The 27,940-nt window shown below is 39.7% G+C and overlaps 1 protein-coding gene and 1 non-coding gene across 4 annotated transcripts in view; one reads left to right on the forward strand and one right to left on the reverse strand.

The window, feature by feature from the left end:
- LOC110835896 (neuropeptide Y receptor type 1) overlaps positions 1-27,940 on the forward strand; it is a 266,220-nt gene that overhangs the window by 158,872 nt on the left and 79,408 nt on the right. For all 3 annotated transcript variants that reach the window (XM_087347284.1, XM_087347285.1, XM_022076597.2), the window contains one exon: positions 18,826-18,947. In XM_087347284.1, the coding sequence (XP_087203410.1) occupies positions 18,826-18,947 (122 nt within the window). The remainder of the gene's footprint in view (positions 1-18,825; positions 18,948-27,940) is intronic.
- Positions 20,824-21,115, reverse strand: LOC147874052 (signal recognition particle RNA). The gene has a single exon (XR_015534844.1).

Here is a 27,940-nt window from a genome sequence, read left to right on the forward strand (position 1 = left end):
GATGTAGTACGAGCTTCTGCCGCTAAGGGGTGCGGCCTACATTCATAATGAATCAGTGTGCCAGCCGGAATCATCGAATTAGCATTTGTTTCTTAGTTACGGGCGTTTTGGTATTGCATTACACCGACCCTCCTGCGATCTGGGAATGGCGGATTTTCATGAACAAATCAAATTTTGCCAAAAACTCGCCAAAACGGCTACGGAAACCTATGAAATGCTAAAGCAAGCATTTGGGGAGTCCGCAATGGGTCGTGCACAAACTTTTGTGTGGCATTCACGTTTTAAAAATGGCCGAACCTCTGTCGATGATGACGAGCGTTCTGGACGACCATCTTCGAGCACAACGCCCGAAAATGTTACAAAGATTCGGCAGGCCATTCACGAAGATCGACGTCGTACCATCAACGACTTGTGCGACATTGTTGGGATAGGCTATGGGACCTGTCAGCTGATTCTAAAGGAAGAACTCCACATGCGACGCATCATGACAACGCGCCAGCGCACACCGCCCTCAAAGTTCGGCAGTTTTTGGCCTCAAACACCATGGTCGTCATCCCGCACCCTCCTTATTCGCCGTGTGACTTCTTCCTCTTCCCATAGATGAAAATTCAGCTAAAGGGAAGGAGATTTGAGACGATAGAAGATATTCAGGCAGAATCGCAGATGGTGCTTGACAGGCTGACAAAGAAAGATTTCCAGGGATGCTTCCAGGCTTGGCAGCGGCGCTGGGATCGTTGTGTTCACTCCCAGGGGAACTACTTCGAGGGTGATGGATGAATTTAATACCTGAGATAAGTGTACGCCTTCTCGAAGGTATCACCACCTTGTCGAAGGCAATCTGCCGGGTGAGGAGGCTTGCGTGCTCAAATGACCCTTAGGGCTATGCCGGCCTGAGCTTCGGCTCATGGTAGGGTCACCCAAGCCGGACAGGTCTAAGGAGATGCGCTAGACTAAGAGTGATACCCTGGTCCTCCAGGTTGGGGGTTGGGTGTAGGGCTAACAACCTTTCACCTTTAAAAAAAATATGTGTTACGAAAAAATCAACCAAGCCTCGGATCAGGACGGACTCTTTGGCACGACCACGGCAATTGAAAAAGGACATGAGATTTGGTACCTGGAACATTAGGAGCCTCTATAGGGCTGGGGCACTGAAATCAGTGTGTAGGGAATTAGGGAATTATAAGTTAGACTTAGTGGCAGTGCAGGAAGTGCGATGGGAGGGGGAGGGCACGATCCCAGTGGACAATTTTACATTTTTCTATGGAAAGGGGAATGACAATCATCAGCTAGGGACGGGTTTTTTTGTTCATAGCAGAATTAGGGCAGCAGTTAAGAGAGTAGAATTTGTTAGTGACAGGTTGTCTTACGTAATTTTGGAAGGACGTTGGTGCGACATCATTGTCCTTAATGTTCATGCCCCAACTGAAGACAAAAGCGATGATATCAAGGATAGCTTTTATGAAGAATTGGAATCAGTATTTGATACATTTGGCAAGTATCACATGAAAATTCTGCTAGGAGATTTCAATGCAAAAATTGGGAGGGAGGATGTCTTCAAACCCACAATAGGCAGCGAGAGTCTCCATGCACTTAGTAATGATAATGGCGTCAGAGCAGTGACCTTCGCTACGTCAAAAGATTTAATTGTAAAAAGTACAAAATTTCCACACCGTGATGTTCATAAATACACTTGGACTTCCCCAGATGGCAGAACACACAATCAAATAGATCATGTTTTAGTAGATAAGAGAAGGCAGACAAATGTAATTGATGTGAGATCATTCAGAGGAGCAGATTGCGACACTGATCATTATCTGGTGGTAGCAAAAGTGAGGGAGCGGCTTTCAGTAAGTAGACGAACTAAACAAAATTTTGACACAGAAAGATTTGATTTGAAAAAATTAAGTGAGGGAGAGGCAAAGGAACAATATCAAGTTGAAATTTCGAATAGGTTTCAAATTTTAGAGACAAATGAGGATAATGAAAGTGTGGACATCAACAGGGAGTGGGAAAATGTCAGAAACTGCATCAAAATTTCAGCAAAAGAGAAACTAGGATACTACAGGAGAAAGCAAAATAAACCGTGGTTTGATGAAGAATGTTCAAAATTAATAGATCGAAGGAAGCAAACAAAATTTCAATGGTTGCAGAACCCAAACAAAACAAATGCGGATAATCTATGTAACGTGAGACGTGAGGCTAGTAGAACCTTTAGGACTAAGAAAAGGGAATACCTGAAGGGCAAAATTGCTGAACTTGAGACAAATAATAAGGAAAAAAACATCAGAGACCTGTACAGAGGCATTAATAACTTTAAGAAAGGATATCAACCCCAGACTAATTTGGTAAAGGATGATAGTGGCAATTTGCTTGCAGATCCAATAAAAATTGTGAATAGGTGGAAAAATTTCTTTAGCGAGCTCTTAAATGTTCATAATACTGGTGATATTAGACAGATTAAAATGCATACAGCTGAACTGTTGGTGCCAGAACCTAGCTTAGATGAAGTGGAACTAGCCATTGGGAAGTTGAAAAGTTATAAATCTCCAGGAATTGATCAGATTCCGGCCGAATTAATTAAAGCAGGTGGCAAAGGGTTGCATATGAGGATCCATAAGCTTATTCAGTTAATTTGGGATAAGGAAGAGATGCCACATCAATGGAAGGAATCCATAATTATTCCTATTTATAAGAAGGGGGACAAGACTGAGTGTGGTAATTACCGAGGAATATCGCTGCTATCAACCTCATACAAAATTCTATCCAACATTCTTTTGGCAAGATTAACCCCATATGCGAATGAAACTATTGGGGATCATCAGTGTGGGTTCAGACGAAACAGATCAACGATTGATCAGATCTTTTGCATTCGTCAGTTACTAGAGAAAAAATGGGAGTTCGGTGGGACTGTACATCAGTTATTTATAGATTTCAAAAAAGCCTATGACTCTGTGAAGAGAGAAGTGCTATATAATATTCTTATTGAATTTGGTATACCAAAGAAGCTAGTGGGTCTAATAAAAATGTGCTTAAATGAAACCTGCAGCAAAATTCGAGTAGGTAAATATGTATCTGAGACATTCCTCATCAAGAACGGTCTAAAACAAGGAGATGCTTTGTCTCCCTTGCTCTTTAACTTTGCGCTAGAATACGCCATCAGGAAGGTCCAAGGTAGGCAGGAGGGTTTGCAATTGAACGGGACACATCAGCTATTGGCATATGCTGATGATGTTAATTTATTGGGGGACGATATAAATACAATAAAGAGGAACGCAGAAGTTTTACTAGAGGCTGGTAGACAAGTGGGGCTGGAAGTAAATTCAGAAAAAACTAAGTACATGTTAGTATCTCGTCATCAGAAGACAGGCGGGCAAAATTATCTTAGGGTAGCTAATAAATCCTTTGAAAGGGTTACAAAGTTCAAATATTTGGGAACAACAATAACAAATCAAAATGATACTTGTGAGGAAGTTAGGAGGAGACTAAATTCCGGAAATGCTTGCTACTTCTCAGTCCAAAATATTTTGTCTTCCCGTCTGATTTCTAAGAACCTGAAAATTAAAGTATACAAAACAATAATCTTGCCTGTTGTTTTGTATGGGTGCGAAACATGGTCTCTCACTCAGAGGGAGGAACACAGATTGCAGGTGTTTGAGAATCGGGTGTTGAGGAGGATATTTGGGCCTAAGAGGGAAGACGATGGGGCGTGGAGAAAACTGCACAATGACGAGCTTAAAAATCTGTACTGCTCCCCCAGTATTGTGAGGGTGATTAAGTCGAGAAGAGTGAGATGGGCGGGACATGTAGCGCGCATGGATGGGACAAGAGGTGTGCACCGGGTACTGGTTGGGAAACCTGAAGGGAAGAGACCGCTGGGGAGACCTAGACGTAGATGGGAGGATAATCTCAGGCGGGATCTATCCGAGATAGGAGTTGAAGGAAACTGGATTTTGTTGGCCCAGGACAGGGTCCGGTGGAGGGCTTTGGTTAATTCGGTGATGAACCTTCGGGTTCGGTAAGCCATCTAGTTAGTTAGTTAGTTAGTTAGATAAGTGTACGGGTTTTTATAGGCGCAGTCTAGAAACTTTCCGATCGCACCTCGTATTATGATCATATTATAGAATGTGAAGAAGTGTAACAATTTTCGTCTCGAATTTGTCCAAGTCCCTGCAGCTGATGCGCATCTAGCAGAAGGACTGTTTTTGATCAAAGGGCTAAAACTGAACATAGAAAAAACTCTCAGATTCCGAGCAGGGATGCGGAGACCGACAGCTTCCAGAGGGGAAGGACAGCATTTAAGACCGCGGTAAACCTGCGCAAGGAACAGTGCATCACTACAATGCCTTCTCTTATGCAGGGTCTGGAGTTTTAAATACTCTAAAGCAGGGGTCGGCAAACATTTTTTTCTAAAGGGCCAAATAGTAAATATTTTAGGTTCTGCGGGCCAAGAGGCAAACTCGAACCTGCTTATGTAACAAGAAAAAAACAAGTTTTAACAAATTTATTGAACAAAATGTAACATAATAATATTAAGTAGACTACAATTGTTTGAAATACAGCTCTACTAATGGGAGGAATGGAATTGCCTGTTATGAGATAACATTTCACCAAACTGAGGTTTAAATTCAGTACTCCCTATCATCAAAATTGATTGTAAATGTTCATCCGTTAATGCTGACCTGTATTGAGATTTTACATATTTCATCTTTGAAAATGTCTTTTCACACAGGTAGGCTCTGCCAAATACAGATATAAATCCCGAGCATATGATCTTAATTGACCGTATTCATCGCTTGGAAGACATTTATATAATTATTTCTCTCAACTACTCAACTCAGCCGTTTCGTTATAGCGCGTACTTTCAAGTTTCAAAGAATTTAAATATGTAAAATCCGTTCTTACCTCGCGGGCCGTACAAAAAGAGGCGGCGGGCCGGATTTGGCCCGCGGGCCGTAGTTTGCCGACCCCTGCTTTAAAGCATCTGCGTAGCTGTAATGCACTTGGGGGAGGAAAGGATAGTAGCAAAGGGCTGCAAACTTCTACTGGACACGTTCCAGTTTGTTGGCATAAGTAGTCGTAATAGAATTCCAAACGACCGAGGCGTACTCGAGCTTGGATCTAATAATAATAATAATAATAATAATAATAATAATAATAATAATAAGATGCGGTCCATTATAAGCGCAACCTGTCAATGGCCTGGGTGGACTACAAAAAAGCTTTTGACACAACTTCTCATGAGCTAATTGTCATCTTGCTCAAAGTGCTGAAAGTCCAACCTGACATAGTGAAATGCATTGAAAATCTACTACCGCTCTGGAAAACGCGCTTCATTCTAACATCTGGGAAGCGTGTAGTGTCAACCGAGTTGGTATGCTACCACCGCGGAGTGTTTCAAGGTGACAGCTTGAGCCCTCTTCTTTTCTGCATCACGCTACTTCCTCTTTCCGTTGTGCTAAGACGTGAGCGTGGCTACATGTGCGGTGCACCGTCCATCCGTAGGCACAAAGTCACACAACTTTTTTATATGGATGACTTAAAACTTTATGCTGCCAGCGACAGTGGCATTCAAAGTGCACTGAACACCGTGCAAGTATACACTCAGGATATCGGCATGGAATTTGGATTGGACAAGTGTGCAGTTCTGCATTTGAAAAGGGGAAGAAATAGGGATTTCGGCGAAGACGTGCAACTCGTGGACGGAAGCATCATACACCATCTTGATGCCGAAGAGTCCTATACATATCTTGGTGTGAGTGAGAGTCACGTCCAAGATGTCTGCAAGGTCAAAGAGGCTCTGTGCAGCAAGTATAGACACACCCTACGACAGATTTGGAGTTCCGAGCTGTCTGGTAGAAACAAAGTCACTGCCACCAACATGCTTGCTGTTCCGATCCTGCTCTATACTTTTGGAGCAATGAAGTGGACAGTTAACGAGTTGAAAAACCTGGACAGGGCCACCAGAAAAATGATGACCATGCACCGAAGTCTTCACCCTAAATCTTCTGTCCAACGCATATACCTCCCGCATCATCTTGGCGGTAGAGGTCTCTTGGGTCTGGAGAATCTTCACAACAGGATAGTTCTGGGCACAGCTCATTCCATCATTAATAGCTCTGACCCCCTTTTGACATTCGTATGTTCGCATGAGTCTGCGGGTGTAGGGGCGTTTATATTTCAGGCGGCAAAGAGAGCAGCAAATGACCTCGGATTTGACTTCGACACCAGCTCAGTTGGACAGCGAAGACAGTTGCCCCTCTTGACACTGACGTCAGATCAATTCAAGGGCACTGTTAAGAAGGCTGAGCAAACTTTGTTGCTCAAGCAACATGCAGATAAACCCATGCATGGGGCCTTCTTCAAAAATGTAGAAAAAATGGGCTTGTCAAAAGACCTGACGTTCGCCTTTCTACGGTCGGCTGGACTAAAGTCTGAAACCGAGGGTTTCATCTTAGCGTGCCAAGATGGTGTTGTAAACACACTTGTGTACCGCCGAATGGTGATGGGTGTGGGGGTAGCGGATACTGTCTGCAGGGCATGCCGAATGCAACCAGAGACGTTGATGCATCTTTTGTCGGCATGTAAACATTATGCCAGCTGCGCCTACATTCATCGACATAATGCTGCTTTACGTATACTCTACTACCACCTGAGACACTTTTACGGCATAGATAAGACACCCGTTTTGCCGTACGCTCCTGGGGACATTGAGTCCGTTGTTGAGAACGACAAATGTAAAATTTATTGGAACTATTCGTTTCCCACTACCAGGCAGTTAACAGCCACTAAACCTGACATCGTTCTCATCGATACCTCTGGATGCACCATGTATGTCATCGAGTTTTCGGCCCCGGCTGAAACCAACATAGTTGTGAAGGAGGCTGAAAAACGGACCAAGTATCAAGACCTTGTGTTTGAGCTAAGACAGCTGTACCCAGGATTCACTGTCAAATTAATCGTCCTTATAATTGGAGTTCTTGGAGGAGTCAAGTCGTCACTGCTGGCTAACATCAAGCTCATTCCGGCATGCCAGCGTAACGCTGAAGCAATACTCAGCCGGATGCAAAAGGCCGTGCTTCTTGGGTCGCTCCGACTACTACGTGCGCACGACCCCAACTCACTGTAGCCGCCTATCTCGTGGTTCGAGCCGTGACTACAGTTTCATCTGGCCTGCAAGCATCCGAGTTATGACGGCAACACGCCTGAAGTTTTTGGCTGCTTGTGGACCAATTAAACAATTCATAATAATAATAATAATAATAATAATAATAATAATTAGGGACAAAGTCTGTCTCGGGTACATAGAAGTAAATACCCCATAAAGTGGTGAATAGATGAGATATAATAATAATAATAATAATAGAAATACAGAGAATGTGGGAAGTTCAAGCAAAAGTAATCCCAATAGTTATAGGAGCAACAGGAACTGTCTCCAGCTCGCTCATCATCCGAAAGACGCTTTCATAGAATAAAATTATATAATACATGTGGCACTTGCTAAAAACAGTATGTATCCCGGAAATAGCTGCTGCCCTATGTACCTTAGGGACAAGGTCTGTCTCGGGTACATGGAAGTACATACCCCATAAAGTGGTGAATAGATGGGATAATAATAATAATAATAATTAAAGTAATGGGGAGAGGTAGTACCTTTCACCATCATAGTCCGACTATGCTGGACACTGGTCCTCACCCACCCAGGAGTAAGTGAAGCGCAATACAGATGCTAGGCATCCAAGAGCCTCTCCTTGCTCAAGACCGTCCGTGCGTGGTGAAGAGCCACATCCGACTAGAGGTGACCCTGTTATAAAACAGAACACGGCGGATCTAGAGGAGTAAACCTCGATAAATAATCCCTTAGTTCAAAGTGTGGACAACCGTGCAGCTACTACCGAAGAATGGAAAGACAAAGATCTGGAGTACAGGTCGCCTAGGTACTCCAAGGACTGAGGTTAGTTACGGCAACGAGGCAACTTAACGCAGACCAACCATGGACACGCACAGCCAACAAGCCCAAGACTCACAAGAAAATCAATCAAGAAAAACAAGAGTGGCTTGGACAAGAGAAGAAATGAAGGAAGTAGTTTGGTGTCACATGTATTGTAAAACATTTTATAATACATGTGGCACTTGCTGAAAACAATATGGATCACGGAAATAGCTCCTGCCCTATGTACCTTAGGGACAAGTCTGTCTCGGGTGCATGGAAGTACATACCCCATAAAGTGGTAAATAGATGGGATAATATTAATAATAATAATAATATATTTGGTTGAGAACTATCTACAGAGATTTGTGGCCGCCTAACACCAGGTTTTCACGACCACAGTCCTTACATACGAAGCACTATTAGCACTTCTTCTTACTACAATTATTCCTTAATGCTACTGTACTTAACTATACCTTACACTGGTATATAGAGATGACTGTGATGACGCAGTAAAATTTATAATAAATTTTATTTGAGGCCATTCATAAGGACAACATAAACTGTAGCTTAGCTTATGTGTAAGTCCGTCACTGGTTATCAGTGTAACAGATTTCTCGTTGTTCTTGTAATTTTACCAGTTTTATAATAGGAGGTGCGATCGGAAAGTTTCAAGACTGCGCGTATAAAAACCCGTACACTTATCTCAGGTATTAAATTCATCCATCACCCTCGAAGTAGTTCCCCTGGGAGTGAACACAACGATCCCAGCGCCGCTACCAAGCCTGGAAGCATCCCTGGAAATCATTCTTTGTCAGCCTGTCAAGCACCATCTGCGATGCTGCCTGAATCTCTTCTATCGTCTCAAATCTCCTTCCCTTTAGCTGAATTTTCATCTTTGGGAAGAGGAAGAAGTCACACGGCGAATAAGGAGGGTGCGGGATGACGGCCATGGTGTTTGAGGCCAAAAACTGCCGAACTTTGAGGGCGGTGTGCGCTGGCGCGTTGTCATGATGCGTCGCATGTGGAGTTCTTTCTTTAGAATCAGCTGACAGGTCCCATAGCCTATCCCAACAATGTCGCACAAGTCGTTGATGGTACGACGTCGATCTTCGTGAATGGCCTGCCGAATCTTCGTAACATTTTCGGGCGTTGTGCTCTAAGATGGTCGTCCAGAACACTCGTCATCATCGACAGAGGTTCGGCCATTTTTAAAACGTGAATGCCACACAAAAGTTTGTGCACGACCCATTGCGGACTCCCCAAATGCTTGCTTTAGCATTTCATAGGTTTCCGTAGCCGTTTTGGCGAGTCTTTGGCAAAATTTGATTTGTTCATGAAAATCCGCCATTCCGAAATCGCAGGAGGGTCGGTGTAATGCACTACCAAAACGCCCGTAACTAAGAAACAAATGCTAATTCGATGATTCCGGCTGGCACACTGATTCACTATGAATGTAGGCCGCACCCCCTAGCGGAAGAAGCTCGTACTACATCCGGTTCGCCCTCTATTGACAAGGTCTGGAAACTTTCCGATCGCACCTCGTATGTGTGTGAAACTTTGATGTTTTACCCACGGGCAGTGTTCCGCAAAATTTTTGCACCCTCGGCAGACCCTTATTTATCAGACTTATGATTGTACTCACAAAACCTCGCCTCACGGAAAGGGAGTAGAAAAATATACGTGACATAAATGTGTATCGATGTATAAATCCTTGTCCTATAAGAATGCTAGCGTGTGGAAACAAAATATAACACATAGTGAATAAAACTCGATGAACAAGCATGCGTGTATTACAAATTTACATAATAATATCTTATCTTTTTTTACTATAACGTGCAAAAAAGAATGAAATAGCGACACACTGCTCGTAAAACGCTGCCTTCAGGAAATGGCGTAGATTGAATCCCTGTAAGAAAATAGTGCGAAGGATAATATTTGGACCTAAGTGATGAAGGAACCAAAGGGGCAGTAAACTGCATAATGAGGGTGATTCGCCTGATGTTAGAGTGATTTAATGAAAGAAGACAATATTTGACATGTAGCACGCATGGGAGAGATGAGAAATTCGTATATGTGTGTAGCCGAAAATCCCGATGCAATTATACAGCTAGGAAACTTCTACGCCAGTATAAATTACTGAGTTTTTAAACTTCTTCCATTACCTCATATTCTGAAAATAAATAAGTTTCGATAATTGGATCTGTCATTGTCCTCAGGTGCAACTAAGGTGACACCTACTCTTTTGGGCCTGTTAGAACAGATTTATACGTCAATAGTTGAATTGAATTATGACAGAGGTAGAAAATGTTAGGAAATACAAATTTATTTCTAATTAATGTGTTAAAAGTAGTTTCGAGTACTGATCTTACGTTCGATTTGTTTTGTTTCCTTTTGACGCTACGTGTTTTTCGAGTACTGTCTCCCTGTTGTAGCCTGAAGCTTTACCACTTCCGAACCTGCCACATCGAGTGTGGATGTGTTGGTACTGCAGACTGTCAACTAGACGTTTGTGTACGGAAGCTTGAATTTCAGAAACCTTAACGTTGTAGCATTGCCGCAACAGTTTTACACGATATAAACGCTCCGTAACAGGCAGTACAAATTACTCTTGCTGTCTGATGTTCTGATCTCATATTCTGTTGGATATTTTATTAAAGTAGTGTATAAAATCTATTTATTTTTAAAAATATTAAAAGTATAAAAATTTACTAAGCTTTTGTATCACATTTCACACAAATGTGAGGATTAGATGTAAAATAGTAATTAATATTTCTGTTATGCAAATTCGTTGGAATCTCAATTATTTTCGTGTGGTGACAAAGTTACTGTAATAATAATTTCTTGGCAACGCGTAGATTTTACACTATCTGCAGCTACCATTGTGTAAAGTTATTTAATGTAATTTTACACAGTAATCATATATGAAATTGTAGTATTAATTTTTTTACAACGCTACAAGGCAAAATTATTTTTTTAGAAATTTATAATCTTTCGGCTGTTTCATCAATTTCATTTAATTAGTAGGCCTACTGTTGTGAATGTTCGCCGAAGTTAAAATCAGTTTATGCAAACAATTTTTTGTTTATCCAAATAAACTAAAAACATCTTATGCAAATTTTGTGTGATGTTGAGATAAGGCAAATAAATTATATACTCGGTCATAATTAGATCTCAATTTAAAGAAATAACTTTGAAATTAACTCGCGGCAGCCATATAGAACGCTTATAAAAATATAAATTCTAAAATCAAACTCTAATTTTTCTTCAATATAAAGTAATTCTTATCGTATCCCCTGCTTTGTTCATTTCTCAGTTACAGTTTCTTTAAATTGAGGCCTAATTGTGAATAATTCTGTATTTATACTCTTATATAGTGTGGTCGTTAAAATTGCCTGACATAAATGAAAACTGTAATAGGTTCGACAGTTGTTTTAAAACTCTACAGTATTAATTAAAATTGGATTATCCACACTCGATTGATTTATGCGTACAGTGGAAGATGATCACCAACTGCGTCACATCATCTACGTATCAACGTAAATGTTATTTCCCCGCCACGGGTTAAATAGTCCCAATGAAGTTTAATCTTCACGGTATATTAATAGGAAAATATTTTGATGTGTTCTCCAGTTACACCTGCTACATAAATTTATAAACTTAAATGAAATTTATTGCAGAACAGAGAAAATAATAACTAGCCTAGCGTATGACCCATCAAATTTAACATTATTCAAACCGTTTTATGTTTAAGAGAAAAACAATTTATTAAAATGCTGTCTTTGCAATCGCACTGAATGTACGTTTATACACTTCTTTTATTAATTATTGAAATGCGAAAAGACCTTCACGGCGATTGAAGCCAGATTTCTGCCAACCACTCATGCAGACTCTGTCTGACCCCGCCATAGGCGCCACCACAGCCCCGTTTCCATTTGTTGCTACCGCCGGAATAAAATTGAAATTTTTTCCATATCTCACAAACAGGTTACTCATCGAGTCAACTGTGAAGAACGTTGGCTGTTATATTAGGGGTAGATGTTATTTATCGATTGTTGTGATATTTCGTGAATAGTCTGTTCTATACACAATTGTATACGGCCGCCTTCGTACATTCTTACGTCGTTCACAGGTTCTGTCTTTGTTCTTCGCCTTTCTTTTTCTTATTTTTTCCCCTTTATATTCTCTGTACTCTTCGTTATTTTTGCATCTTTTTCCCCGTTATATGGGGGTTCATTATTTACTTTTGCATTTCTGAAATCAGATATGTTTGAATAATTCGTGATTTTAAGTCACATGTAATAAATAAATAGACTCGGAGATTAGGAAGTTTTGAATTTGTTGTAATACATGATTCGAGACGAGGAAGTTGAAGGAACAAACTTCTAAACTAGAAATGGTTTAGTATTAATGGAAAGGTAACTTAAAATAGAATGATCAGTTTTACTAATATCGTTGAATTAAAGGTATGCAATGTTCAGTTTTGAATTTAAAGAAGTCTATAGATGTTCATTCATTCATTCGTTTATTAACCCAGTTCTCTTTGCAGAATACTGTGTTTGTATAATACCGGGATTTTTTGGTCTACAGCTTTGTTTAACTGTCCCTAAGACACCACTGTTTTGTTACACAGACTTCATTCTTGTAATCAGGAATCCACCATTAAGTTCAATATTCATAATTTAATCTTACTAATTCTATTATCTTCGTTACACCTAGCTTTATAAAAATATTCGCCTGTTTTAAAAGAGAATTATGGTGGTGGTGGTAATTATATTGACGTGGCGAAATAAGTTTGTAACTGCTGATTTTATAATTTGTATGTTGAATGACGTTGCTTGCATTTTCTTTTCAAATTCAGTTATTTTTGTACCAACAGTGGAATTTATTCTCCTCAGTTTTAAAATTTACAGATCACTGTAGACGTGTTGGAGTTAGGATTTTTATCGTATGGAAATTTCTAAACTGTTTTGTACTATCTAGCTACATATTTTTCGCTGAAACAATGAATATCTTTGTCAATGCATGATACAGCTGAAAAGTGAAATACGCAAATGCAAGTCGCTTAAACAAACAAGAGACAACGAAGCTTGCATCGAACGTAATAAAACAAGTTAAAATAACGAATAAAGTAGCATCGTGAACGGCATGCTTTGCTGAAATAAAGTCGGTGGGGTTCACTAATTATCAATTCATATTTTTGTCAACATTTATATTATTTAAAGCTGATTGTTTTCTGAGTTGTTGCGCTGTATAGAAGGTGAAAGTTTGCTGACGTTTCAAAGGCGAATCCATCATCAGGGCGATGATTCATACTGGTTTGGAAGCAGCAAGTACTTCTGAAACGTAAATAAATATCTACCAGTCTACGCAGCGCAACATCCTAGAAGACAGTCATTTTATTTCTATTTTGTTTGTAAAACGTATGCAAACCAATTTAAAATTCTTTGATTTTAGGTACTTGTTCGTTTCTACAATTACAAAACCATCACCAGCGATCTCTAGCAAAGCACAGTTTGTAACACCACGATTAAACACGAAAGAAAAATGTTTATAATATTTTGAAATACACAAAATGAGTACGTTAATAAGTGGGGAAACAATTGGATTAGAATATCGATCTAAGGTAATTTAAATGTAAGGAGGAGAATGGTTAGCTTCACAATCAGGCCACTTTATTTTTATTAAATTCAATTAAAAGTAGTTGAATTTAAATTGAATTATTTTATACAGTACATAACAGGAGGCATGGCCATGATGCACTTTTCCTTATCCAAGTTAGTCTTGGTTTTACATTTTGTTTTTATCTGTTTTAAACAGTTATTTTTAGAGTTGCTTAGATACGTTTAGTGTCGGATGTTAAATTGAAATTTCCCTTCTGCTAAATGCGTGTCGGGAACTTTAATATGTTTCCAAAAATGGTTTTTCACATATTTTATAATAACCACGGTACTTATCAGTTTATTATACAGAGTGAGTCAGAAGTATGTTTACAAATTTCGTGAGTATGAGTTCCATGATCAAAAATAAGAAAAAATGTTCCTATGACCATGGGGTTGCAATAGTTTCATTTTCGAAATAATAGCCAAAAATAAGTTTCAACGCATTGACTTTATATCAAAGTGAATCCAGCTTCCAGCAAAGATTTTCAATTAACGTTTGGGCAGGAATTGTTGGCGACATGCTTATTGGTCCACACAAGCTTCCATCAAGTCTAAGAGGACCTTCATATCGGCGATTCTTAAGAAAACGCTTGCCACGTCTCCTTCAAGATGTACCACTGAATACAAGAAGACAAATGTGGTTTATGTACGACAGAACTCCAGCACACTTCTCCCGTCGCGTCAGATATCATCTCAATGAACAGTACCCTCAGCGATGGATTGGGCGAGGTGGCCCAGTGACATGGCCACCGAGGTCACCGGACCTGTCTCCACTGAACTTTTATCTGTGGGGTCACTTGAAGTCCGTCGTTTATGCAACACCCATAAACAATGAAGACGACCTATGGGAACGTGTGCAGAATGCATGCCAGATGATTTGAGGAAACCCTGATTTGTACGCACGAATTCGTCAGACTTGGGTACGTCGTGCTCGGGCATGTGTCGAGAATGCAGGAGTAACCTTTGAGTATATGTTATAAAGACACATCCCTGTCCTTATATTTGGCAATTAAGGCATACATTGAAAATTATTTTTGGCTATTATTTCGAAAATGAAACATTTGCGACCCCATGTTCTTAGGAACAATTTTTCTTATTTTTGATCCAGGAACACGCACACGAATTTTGTTAACATACTTCTGACTCACTCTATGTATTAGTTCTATTCGATATAAATGCATATATAAGTTTATCTCTTATAAGTTTGACTTTGGTTGTTGGAATTATTTTTATCCTCTACATTATTTAAATTGTTTGATGCAGACTGTGTGTTAGTCATTTGTTTGTATGCAATTCTTTTGCTTATTTCTGATCTTCTTATCTCTGTTTTAACACATGCTTATTTTCTAATTGGCACTTGAGCTGTCGAGTCAGCACGTATAAAAATAATCGGATTTTTAAAGCAGAATATACAACATTCGCCTCAAGAGTAAACCCTGACGCACTTTTGCAGTAATATAACAGAAATGTTACTGCACTACCAACAGTGCAGTATAACAGATAAAAAACTTTGACTTTATGTGGATGGCGCTGTTTGAAGAACGTGCCCAAAAATAATAAAAATTATACTAATCGCTGGATGCACATTAGATCGAGTCGTCCTCAATCTAATGCCAGTTATCGAAACAGAGTTGTAATGTTTCATTGGGCGTCTTCGAAAATACCTTAGTTATTTATACTTTAAAACGAGACATGTTTTTATGTAAAAGCAACCTTTTGTCATTTTATTTACTGCAGCAAACTTTATAAATTGAAGTGGCATTGCATTTAACACAAACATATTCAGCTAAACTTATATGTAAATCTAATGATTATCCTTTAGACGGTTTATTGAATATTTAAAATAGTGAAAGAAGTCTGTAAGACACCTCCATACGTACTAGTGGCTTGTGGTGGTGTAATAGACCGCCACAAGTCACAGAAATATAATTAAATTAAATTATTTACTTCAGTGCACTGCAACAAACATGAAACAAAACATAAAATAAATACATGTGGCAGCAGCAATAAGAACATTATTATAAAAATTACATTATTATTCCAGATAACATAAAACTATTAAAGGATGCTAACACCGAAACAAAGTTGCTTTAAGATATGATTTAATGTAACATGTTTATACAGGTTGAGTCAGAAGTATGTTTACAAACTTCTTGTGCACGGTCCAGGATCAAAAATAAGAAAAAAAGTTCCTATGAACATGGGGTCGCAAATGTTTCATTTTCGAAATAATAGCCAAAAATAAGTTTCAATGTGTGCTTTATTGCCAAGAATAAGGACAGGGATGTTTCTTTGTAACAGATGCTCAAAGGTTGTTCCTCCATTCTCCACACATGCACGAGCTCGACGTACACAAGACTGACGAATTCGTGCGTACACACCGGGGTTTCCTCAAATCATCTGGCATGCATTCTGCACACGTTCCCATAGGGCGTCTTCATTGTTCATGGATGTTGCATAAACGACGGACTTCAAGTGACACCACAGATGAAAGTCCAATGGAGTCAGGTCCAGTGACCTCGGTGGCCATGCTACTGGGCCACCACGCCCAATCCATCGCTGAGGGTACTGCTCATCAAGATGGTCTCTGACGCGATGGGAGAAGTGTGCTGGGGCTCCGTCGTGCATAAACCACATTTGTCTTCTTGTATTCAGTGGTACATCTTGAAGGAGACCTGGCAAGTGTCTTCTTAAGAATCGCCGATATGAAGGTCCTCTTAGACTTGATGGAAGCTTGTGTGGACCAATAAGCATGTCGCCAATGATTCCTGTCCAAACGTTAATTAAAAATCTTTGCTGGAAGCTGGATTCACTTTGATATAAAGTAAATTCATTGAAACTTATTTTTGGCTATTATTTCAAAAATGAAACATTTGCGACCCCATGTTCATAGGAACATTTTTCTCCTATTTTTGATCCTGGAACATGCACACGAAGTTTGTAAATATACTTCTGACTCACTCTGTATAATAATTCACACTAATTCTTGATACCAATTCTTTATTTATTTACGTGCTGAATCAACACTACAATGGCCAATTGCAAAGTAAACACGGGCTAAGAAAAGAGGAAAAATAAAAGAGGCAGGGAAAATAAACACACACACACGTACAAATAAATAAAAAAGAAAAATCAGGGTAGTTTATATAAGTAGGATTTGAGTTTCTAACGGTGGTGAGTACGAACATGGCTGTCTACGGGTTTGTAGCGCCGCGTAATATGGTATAATTTTACCAAAGTTCCAGAGGTTCTGCTGCCTTCATCATCAAAGCAATGACTCATCGCCCTGATGATAAAATTCTGCCATACCACACGGCATTAGAACCCAGAAAACAGCAATCTTCATAGTATATATAATTTAAATGATCACAGATGTGATTAAGAAGTGAAAAATGAAAATATATAATGAATAAAATTACTATCTAATAAATTGAAAAGTAGCATGACTATTATAAAATATGAGAAAAGTAATTCTTTTATAGTAATATTAGTACTAATACTAATACTAATAATAATAATTCCGAAACATAAATAGAACTTGCCTCTTAATTGATTTAGCAGTACCGACTGACAGGAATGTGATTAAGAAGAAAGTGGAGGGGATCTTGAAATACAGAGAATATGGAAAGTGAAAGCAAAAGTAACTCCAATAATTATAGGAGCAACTGGAACTATCTCCAAGTCACTTAGAAAATATTTGGCCAACGTTCTGGGGGAACATAACATCAGGGAACTGCATAAAACTGACATTTTATGATCTTCATACATCATTCGAAAGACGCTGTCTTAAAATATAGTCATCCCTCACAATAAAACTATATAATACATGTAGTAAGTATTAAAAACAAAATTTATTCCTTAAATAGCTGCTGCACTATGTACTTGAGGAGCAAGGTTTGTCTCGGGTACATAGAAGTGAATACCCTATAAAGTGGTGAATAGATGGAATAATTAATAACATAATAATTCTATTGTCGTGAAATACTACTGCATTAGTGAAAGAGAATTGAAGTTTAGGCAGTGAATATTTGAAGAACAAATTGAATGCATTCATTATCTTTTCTTATTTTACAATATAAATATGCTAAAAGCAAAGTTAGTTTCATAAACTGTTCTCTGTTTCAGTGATGATAAAGAATTATTAGCGAAGAAGACAGAGGAGTTTTATATTATAATTCGGCTAGATGTTTCGAACTTCTGAATAATTCAAAGTTCCTTTGTAGTTGCAGTCCAACGTAAGGTAATGGATAGCGTGGCGATTTATAGCAAGTCTGTGCCTTCCCTTTTGCTGGAATGGCGTCGAAAGCTAACAAATTTCTCGTGCCTTTTTTGCACAGTGAGTGGATACTTTTATTCAGGAAACGTTTGTAGTCTGTTCTATATATTCTAAGGAAGACTGAAGTTTCAAGCCTCTACTTTTCACTAGAATCAAAAAAGTTGGTACGTTAACAGATTCCGGAATAAGTTAAGATACTCGAATGTTTTAAAAAACTCTATAATGCCATGAGTGATATTGTCTTACTTAAGAACTTAATGTTCAAAAAAGTCAAGAAATTCCCAACATCATCTCAAGTGAAACACATGTAAAATCATAAATCTGAAAACGGAAAAAGGCTACATTTTCAATAATATTCTCCTCTTTTAAAGAAATTTTATGAAAGCACTGAATTGTTTACGTTGGATAGAGATGGACTTACAAATATAATCACCTTCAAAGCTGTAGTCGACGAAACAAGACATAACAATAAAAATTTCCTGTACAACAATAATCAAATAAAATTGTAAATGAGCCAGAGGGACCACAGAACATTTTTACACTGACGGTTTTTAAATTAAAATCCTAAAACTTTTTGTACAATAATATTTTACCTAAGCGTTTCACAATAAAAATAATGCAATTTTAAGTTTTTCATAGTAAAAAATGTTGAGGCAACCGCATTAACTACTTTATTGCCAGAATTTGACAAGAGCTTTGCACAAAAAATGACTATTTTTTGGGTTGTAATGCCGTGAAGTCCGGTAGAAGTTTACCAGCGCTTCATCAGGGCCTACTCATCACTCTAATGATGGCGGCAGCAAGGACCTCTGGACGTTAGTGAACTTCTACCAGAGTACAAACTAGGAGACAGCCTCTATGAACCTCAAATTTTATTCACAGCACCCTCTTTCTTTTGGTGTTTCTAAAGACATCTGCTTGTTTGTTTCAAGGAATTCATAATGTTTTGTTATTTCCAGCGCCCGCCCCTCGAAGACAAAGGCGAAACTTATCATCGCTACAATATGGTGCTTAGCAACAGCATTGGCTATCCCCATGGCTGCAGCACTCAGGGTGACCTACGTTGACGACCCAGACCCAAGTAAGTTCTGGTAGCAATTGGGTCATATATAAAATTTGATATTCTCATTGCGAAGATGTCGAGGTTTGTCTTTTGGGCATGTTTCTATGAATTGGGATACAAAAGTCCTATTGAATTTTCGTAATTTCCTCCAGATTCCTCGCTGGTGATTTTCTCATTTGGTTACAAATATGCGCTCTGTCTCTCAACCGTCTTAAAATTGTGCGCTTAAACACCGAACCAAGGGACTTTAGGGGTTCGAATGATACTGTACTCAGGATGTGTGCTGGGGTTCTCTCGTTTATACTGTAATGTGTACCTTTGGACCGTTGCCACGGGCCGATCCCCCTAGGGAGACTTGCGAAATACCGAGAAAGTTTCGAGAAGCTAGCGAAAAATTCTGCAGGAAGGTCAAGGCTTATTGAGTTGGTTTTTGTTCGCATTTTAACCTTTTCATTTTCCTTCCTTGAATATCTATGTTATGTTTTACCTTAGTAAGATCAAAGCTTGATTATGCCTCTGTAGTTAGGAATTATATTATGACTAATGCAAACAGACCGGAATGTATGCTGAGGAAATTTTCAGCCCTTCTTTTTATCCGCTTCTTTCCCTATGTTCATTATAGTTAAGTCATCGCTATAGATTATTTAAAACTCTTTACCTTACGTAAAAGGAGGTATGACATTGATGCACTGTTCGTTATTCAAGTTTGCTTTAGCTTTAAATTCTTAGTCTTTGGACATCTACTTGCATCTCACATACTGTTTTATGTTGTGTTGGCTGTTCACTTAAAATTTTTCTTCTAGACGCGCATCAGGTTCTACTATTGTCTTACTGATATATTTAAAATAAAATTCCTTTTGTTAGTAATATTTTATAATGACCATAGTATATTCCGATTTATGTCGCAATTATTTATGTTCTATATGGATGTATAATTATAAAATATGATTAAGAAAAACAATTTTCCCTTCGATCCTAAAGCTCCATTTCTATATCCACGCAGAATATTTAGTGAAGCTATGGAACTAGTGTGTAGAAGAGTTTCAGTTAAACCTACTGGGATACTGGATACTGGGAACGACCCGTTCTACAAGTGCCTGAGCAATGCGGGTCCCAGCTTTTTCTTAGGCTTGATCTATAGACATTTGGTGGGACTCTTTGGACAAGGGATCGGCCCGTCGCAAGGCCTCTACCTGTACACAGGACAGCACAACACAGAAAAACGCGGACAAACATCCATGGCTTGAGTGGGATTCGAACCCACGGTCCCAGCGACCAAGCGGCACAAAACCCACGGCTCAGACCGCGCGGCCACTGCGGACCCATATTAAACCTACACTGGATGTTAGTCACTCGTTTGAGAAAAAACGATTCGAGATGGGTTGGACGGAGAGACATGAACCCCTCTGAGCCCTGCCGGCTCTCGTGACTGGAACCAAATTATCCCAGGCCGGGAGGTGGTACGGTCGTAGGATACGAACAGCGGTTAAGCCAAAAAGCAAAATAATAGAACCCCCGATTAACAAAAAATTATTGAATAAAAATTATATAAACATTGAAATAAAGAGAACAAAGAGACCCTTTTCGGTCAAGCCTCCCAGGGCTCAGTCTCCGGTTTGGGTATACTACTAGACACGTCAAACCAGACCCCCAAAACAGACCTGCCTTCAACCTTCCTGCTTGAGTCGTACACTCCCGACGGACACACACAGACTGTCTGCCCTGCTGTCTCATCAGGGCCTCGAAGCCAGCGACTCCAAAGACCGTCGAGAGGGGAGAAGGCCACTTCGAGCCATGAGGCATGGCTCATCCTCTCCCCCCCCCCCAAAAAAAAAAAAAATGAAGACCTGCTCCCTGGGCCGGGGTTGTCGTAGTACAGGTGCCGGTAGTTCCGATCGCAGGTGACTTTCGGTCTGCCATAAAGCAGCTCCCACACTTCATGCGCGATCCCATCACAGCTCTACACGGGGACTTTCTGGCTGTTGAGTTTCCTCTCTGGCCCGGTCCGCCCCTCCTTAACTAACCTGGCCACCCCGGGCTCCCCCAGGGTGCCCATATTGATACAGAGCTTAGCGCGGACGTCCAGTCAATGTGGGACACAGCACACCAGAACTCCCAACCTCAAGTCATTCTCAACACTTAGCCTCCAAGTAGCTGGATTACAGGGGTGGGTCACCACTCCCAGCCCTGGTTTTCAGCTTCGATGCGGGCACCTTCCACCAGACAGCAGGGCTCCGAAAGTGCATACACAGAGAGACGTAGAGAGTCACAACCGAGAATTCACCCCCCCCCAAAAAAAAAAAAAAAAAAAAATTGCAAATCAACTTGTTTGTCGCACTTCACCCAACCGGAACGTGAGCTTCAGTTGGAGTAACAAAAGGCATATGTAATAACCAACTGAAAGATATTCTGCATAAGCAACAGACATGAATGTAACTTCCAGGGGAAAAAAAAAAATGTGACAACATTTCACAAACATCTGGCTGCCCTCATATAGCATTTATACAGATGGAATGAGAAGTATTCAACATTATAACCAACTTCGAACATACAAGATATGTTGTACAAATACTTCACAATAAAACTTTACTTCTAACTGATGTAAATAAACACATATATTATAGGTTTTAAACGTTTGCATCTGTAAAACATTATGAATACTGGACTTGGTCTTATTTTCATTCATTTGTTGCTTTACATTACACCGAACCCCTTTCTCTTTGAGTGAGTGAAATTTTCTCAGCGAGGACAAGTGGGTTCATTTCCACTGCAACGAGTTCATCACCACTCAGCCAATCCACGTGAATAGGATGCTTATATTTCTTTACTAGAACATCTCGCCTTGAGGACAGACACAATAATGCCAAAGGCATTTTTACACAGTTTTGATATCTTCATTCACTACTCTACAGCACTGTATCTAAACATCATATCTATAACACTCCCCAATACTTAAACTAAATATTATATCTATTACACCAAGGATGGCCATCCTATCTAAAATCTATACATACCTTGCTAGCATTACCTGCAACATACAATACAATATATATAGTACCTGTACCCTTGCATAACAAAGGGTTTGAGGTGTCTGTGTGTGTCGATCAGGCAGTCTTTTCCGGCTAGTCCACACGCAGAGGCACTCCCCCCCCCCCCCCGAAAAAAAAGGAAGGCACCAAGAACAATTTACAAATTCCTTTTCAATTGAGAAACGTGGGCCTTCCTTACATGTGCGTCAGTCACAGAGTTCACAAGCTGGGAGCACCTTAACATTAACTTGGCTGAAGTCTGATTAGTGGCGGAACTCGCCGGATAAACTTTGACCAACACTCGATCTCCCGGTTTGAAAGGGTTGGATGACCTCCCTTCGTCATATCGTTGGGCTACCCTTTTGCGGGCAACGCAGGCTTCTTAGAGCCTCTCTCCAGACCTTCTCAAGAGGAGGTCCGTCAGGATCCCCCAGGACCTCAGAAACTTTCCAACGAAGATTTAAAGGGTCCTTAACATCTCGCCCTAAGAACAGATTTGCGGGCGTTTTTTTCGTAGATTCGTGCCAGGCCGAATTAGAGGCGATGGTGAAATAAGGAAGATTGTAATCCCACGTCGTCTGCAGAGAATCGTGGAAAATAAATAACGCTGCCTTAAGATTCCTGTTGAAACGCTCGACATGATTGGGAGAGGGTCTGTAGGGGCTGGTAGTAAAATGTGTAAAGCCCCACCTGAAACACATGTCTCTGAACGCCTGGGATTTAAAAAGAGAAGCGTTTTCCCACATGATCTCTCTCGGAACCCCAAAATTCCCAAAAAGCCGGGTCTCGAGCATAGTGATAGTATTTAATTAATTAATCTTGTCCGTCTAATCACAATTTAAAATTTAAAATTAAGATAGTTAAAATACCATGTGATGCTCCTTATCGAAACATTCGATTTACATTTGGAACATCACTTTCTCACTACATGTTTCGGTTCTTAGATGAACCATCTTCAGGTGTGTAATTAGACGGACAAGATTAATTAAATATATATTTTCACAATAAGACGCAACTCTATCATCTTATAGTGATAGTAGTTTTAGCAGTAATTTCCCGGACCGGATACATGTTGACAAATTTCGAAAATCCGTCGATCACTACTAAGATAGCTCGATAACCGGATTTTGACCGCACAATGGGCCCAAAATATTCTATGTATATGCGCTGCATAGGGCACTCAGCAACGTCGGCCGAATGAAATCCGACCTGAGTGCTCCTAGCAGGCTTTCCTCTTTGGCATTTAAGACAGCGCCGAACATAGTCCCTAATTTCGCCTTTCATTCACGGCCAATAAAAATCTTTGTTGACCTTGTAATACGTCTTCAGAGATCCTAAGTGAGCTCCCAATGGAGAATCATGGAAATAATTCAAAATCATGGGTCGGAGAGCTTCCGGGACCAGAACCCTTGGTCGTCTGTCTCGTCGCGGGAGGAACACAACAAGGTCACGATGCAATCTCCATTCTTGACACGAAATGTCCCCGGCAGCAATGCGTTGGTGTAAACCAATACAACAGGGGTCCTTATTTTGATGGTCCTTTAAGGTCTCGAATGAGGCAGGGAGGGGTTGTAGAACTCGCACGGCAGGTTGTGCTGTCGGCGAATCCGGAGGTTCAAACAACCTTGATAGGCAATCGGCCACGACGTTCTCGCTCCCCCGCATATGGACCACCTTAAATTTGAACGGCGATAGGCGTAATAGCCATCTCCCTATGCACCCTAGTTGGCGCGAATGGCGACGCATCCACGAGAGCGCCTCATTATCCGTATGCACAACAAATTCCTTATGTTCTAACCTAACCCCGGGTTAGTCTACGTTGAAAGAAACGTAGACTAACCCGTTCGCAAACCCGGGATTCTAGGTAAGATGCAGGCGAGTAACAGCCTAATCTATACCTTCACTTCCAATGTATAATTAATTAACAAACAAGTTTCTATCTCTTATTATCAAGAGTAAATATTACGACCTATTTATATTTACGATGAAGAACAAGATTTTCAATATCCTGGAGGGCAAATAAACAGTGCATATCACTTTTGTTAAACTTGTGGACAGGCAAGGTCTAGTAATGCAGGGGGTTCCACGCACCAACAAAAAGCGAGCCACACTGGATACAGAACAAGGAAGAATGTTCCGATGTATACCATTACAAAGCAGGTATAATTAAACACAGGAAAAATTCTTATCTCACTACACTTACATTATTTTGGGGTTGCATTGTGTTATGTGACATTAATTTCGTCATGTTGAAATTCAAATCGTCATCTGTGCAACTTTCAGTAGCATGAGAAATTGTTTATGGTGAACGTAAACTAGGCCTTCAATTAAATCCCATGCGATTTCTAAGAAAGTGATGGTTTATAGACTTTTCTTGACTGATTTTTCATTTGCTGAGATAACGACAAGAACGTCCTCTGTATGTAAATAAAAGTAATATTAATAACTATAAAACATCGGCTTCCTTAATTATTCCTAAATACAGCGATTAGTTATTCTGTACACAAAAACAGATTAAAGTGCCTTTGAAAGCAGTAAAATCACAAGATTTTAATGCCTGTATAACACTGGCTCGAATAGCATTACCACCATACAAACAGGTACATAATATAAATCACCGATTATCCCGAAATATATTAGCATTTTGTGAACTTTACTGAGTAATCAATAATTGCTGACATTCTGTAGATTACAAGTGTTAGTGTAAATTTAAAATTTCGAAATTTTGTTCATATCATTTCCCTCGTGTAACAAAACTTGTCACACAAAGTTCTTCAGTTTTTCCCGGTCAGTGTCGTCCGATTTCTGCTCCACATTCTGGGAAACTTGGAACGACCCGTTCTTCAAGTGTCTGAGCACTGCGGGTCCCAACTTTTCGTCGGCCTGATCTATAGACCTTCGTTAAGGCTCCGTAGACGAGGGATCGGCCCATCGCAAGGCCTCTACCTGTACACAGGACAGCACAACACAGAAAAATGCGTCAAACATCCATGGCTTAAGTGGAATTCGAACCCACGGTCTCAGCTACCAAGCGGCACAAGGCCCACGCCTCAGACCGGGCGGCCACTGCGGACCCCGCAGCTGATTCAGTCATGTATAATCAGGGGGATGGACAGAGGGCCATTAGAGTCCCAGTTTCACTGAGACACAATCTCTTCTCACTGATAAAGCTCTATAGTTATATCATCTCGTTTATTCGAGTCATTTAGCACGTTGGGTTTTTCTATTTGTATCATTTAGTTACGCATTAAATATTTACGGATCCGAGAAAGGTTTTATAATATAATTTTTAAACTCATGTTGATTCGTTATCAATTTTAAATGCTATAATAAATTATGCTTCTGTGCCATCATATTCAGTCCTAACTCATTTCATCACGATGTTATGACATTGATTTCCAGTAGAACTGTTAGGAAACGTATTGCGTCCCTTCAGTATTACTGGCATTGTATCCTTGAATTGGACGTGGTTCTTGCTCAGATTTAATCTATTTCCGTATGTGAATATCGTACACGGTAAAGTAACTGTTCATAAATTGGTAAATTTACAGAAACTGTTGGACTACGATTTCATTTACAAATGCTTGTGTTGGAAAGCTTTCAAAGGAGTTAAACCAAATCCAAGGCGTAGCAGCTTATTACATATCGAGATATCGACCTCTCTTGCCATATATTACTAATACAAGTTATATTTATTTATTAGCGGAGATCAGACTGTGTAATATCATATGTTTGGGTGATTAGTGAATAATGAATTTAAAATGATATGGACGGAAGCAGTCGTGGCTTAATGTAAGGTGATATCCTAAAATATTTCCGGAAGAAATGATACCCGGGCTACGGGACGGGATCTGAAGGCGGTATCTCCCGAATACGAAGCAGGAGTGCTGCCAATGATATTACATCGAAGTGAGAACTCGAGACAAGCGTTATGCTTATTCTACTGCTTTTTAGATGAGACGGGATAGCTCAGTCAGTATAGTGACTAGCTACGGGCTGGACGGCCGGGGTTCAATCCCCGACGGGAGCAGAGGATTTTTCCTGTAGCCTCTGCGTCCAGACCGGCTCTGGGGCCCACTCACCCTCCTCTACAATGGGTACCGGGGTCCTTTCCTGGGGGTAAAGCCGGCCGGGGCGTGATACTGACGACTCACCCCCATCTAGTGCCGAGGTCAAGGAAGAGAGGAGCTATACCTCCACTCACCCCAAGCGCCTACATGGCGTATAGTGGGACAAACTTTACTTACTTTTTACTGGTTTTTAGGGAATTATAAAACTCAATATCCATGTCTGCGGTCATTGAAGATATTTTGAAACCTCCGTCATTTGGTCATATCTTTAAAGAGCTTCGTATCTTCAGCTTCAATATGTGTTTGTCTATACAGGCCTTGGGTTTCCTACCGTAGACAGCAAGCATTAATTACGAATTCAAATACAGGGAATAAAGTCATGCATATTACGGACATTTTTTTCAAAGACCAGTCGGACATTTATAAGCAAACTAAACTTTACAGTTTGAAAGAGGATATTCATTAAATTCGTTAAAATGTTTATCAGATGTTATCTTTCTCTGTAAAATCGTTTGCCATTGACGTAGTTTAAAGTTGATTTATGTTGACTTTGGTATTTAAAAGTCGAAGTCTCATGCTTTACGTTTCTTCCTCGATTTATACATTAATCAAGTGCTTTTTAGACAGGGCGAGATAGATTTACCTTCCGAATGATTTTCATTCTTGATAAGAAGGGCATATGTCAATAGGGATTCCGTCTACTTTAAGTCCTTCTTACCGAGCACTAAAGATATATTCGGGTTTCTGTTGCATGCCTTCCACTTTTTAACTACCTTAGGCGTGTGTGATGAAGTATTCATTGGTGTATGGATTTTCAGTTTTTAACTGCATCCAAGTTCTTCCATTTTTTTGTAATTTATTTACAGTTTAATATGATTTATGTTGTATTAAACCCTCTTGAAGGCTGTGTAAATCAGAGGTATTTAAATATTTGAGTTTCTGGCGAGCGAGCTCTCGATTTATTCTGCTGGCTGGGAGACGTCATTTTCGAAGTGCCCAAACATACATCTAGTTTGTTCCAGCAAGTTCATTCTTGCCGGTTGGCTGTCTGTCATTAATATGAAGGCTATCTTCTATTGCAAGGCCCGGTTATAGAAATAAGCTGTTGTATTGTTTCAGAAATATCGAAGATGAAGAGCATCATAGTTTGTATTCATCATTATATCTAAAATTTACATTATTTAAATAAAGGATAATGAGATTAGCGGGACATGTAGCACGCATTTAGGAGTTCATAGGTATTCACAAATGTTTAGTCTAGAAATCTTGAAATAAACCATATTTCTGAGACCTTGGTGTCGATATGGTTCAAGATCAGGACCATTAATGGGTTTTGTTGATATCGGTAATGAACCTTTGATTTCTGTAAAGGACGGTGAATCTTGTGGCCAGTTTAGGAGCTGTTATCTTAACAGAAGGCATTCTGCTGCATAGGTATAATTTGTTTGTAACTTGAAGTCTTTCAAGTTTCAGCGTATCAACTGAACACTTAAAGTATCTACATGTTAACACTATTTTGAAACTACGACTGAAGAAGGAGTGTTGGTAACTATGAAATAATGGGATTTTTGCCTTCTCAAACAACAGTTCTCCTTTACAAAGACCATCTGGCTAACGTCGTATATGGAAGTAATCCCTGTTTAATCTAAGAATCATTTAAAACCAATAGATACAAAATTCAGAGCTAATTATTTTTTTAAAGCAGCTGGTACATAATTTTCCCATTTGGTTTTAAAGGTTAAAAACTTTTTAAAAGCAAACAGTAGACACACATATATATATATATATATATATATATATGTGTGTGTGTGTGTGTGTGTGTGTTTACACAGATGGGAGAAAACTATTAAAAATGCAACGTGTTTAAATATGATAGCGTGTGCCTATTTCGACGTTTTGGGACATTTCTAGA

The sequence above is a fragment of the Zootermopsis nevadensis genome, unplaced genomic scaffold, assembly GCF_977971745.1.
Source record: "Zootermopsis nevadensis isolate Lab colony 2312 unplaced genomic scaffold, Znev_1.0 Znev_ptg000011l, whole genome shotgun sequence".
Classification (NCBI taxonomy): Eukaryota; Metazoa; Arthropoda; class Insecta; order Blattodea; family Termopsidae; genus Zootermopsis; species Zootermopsis nevadensis.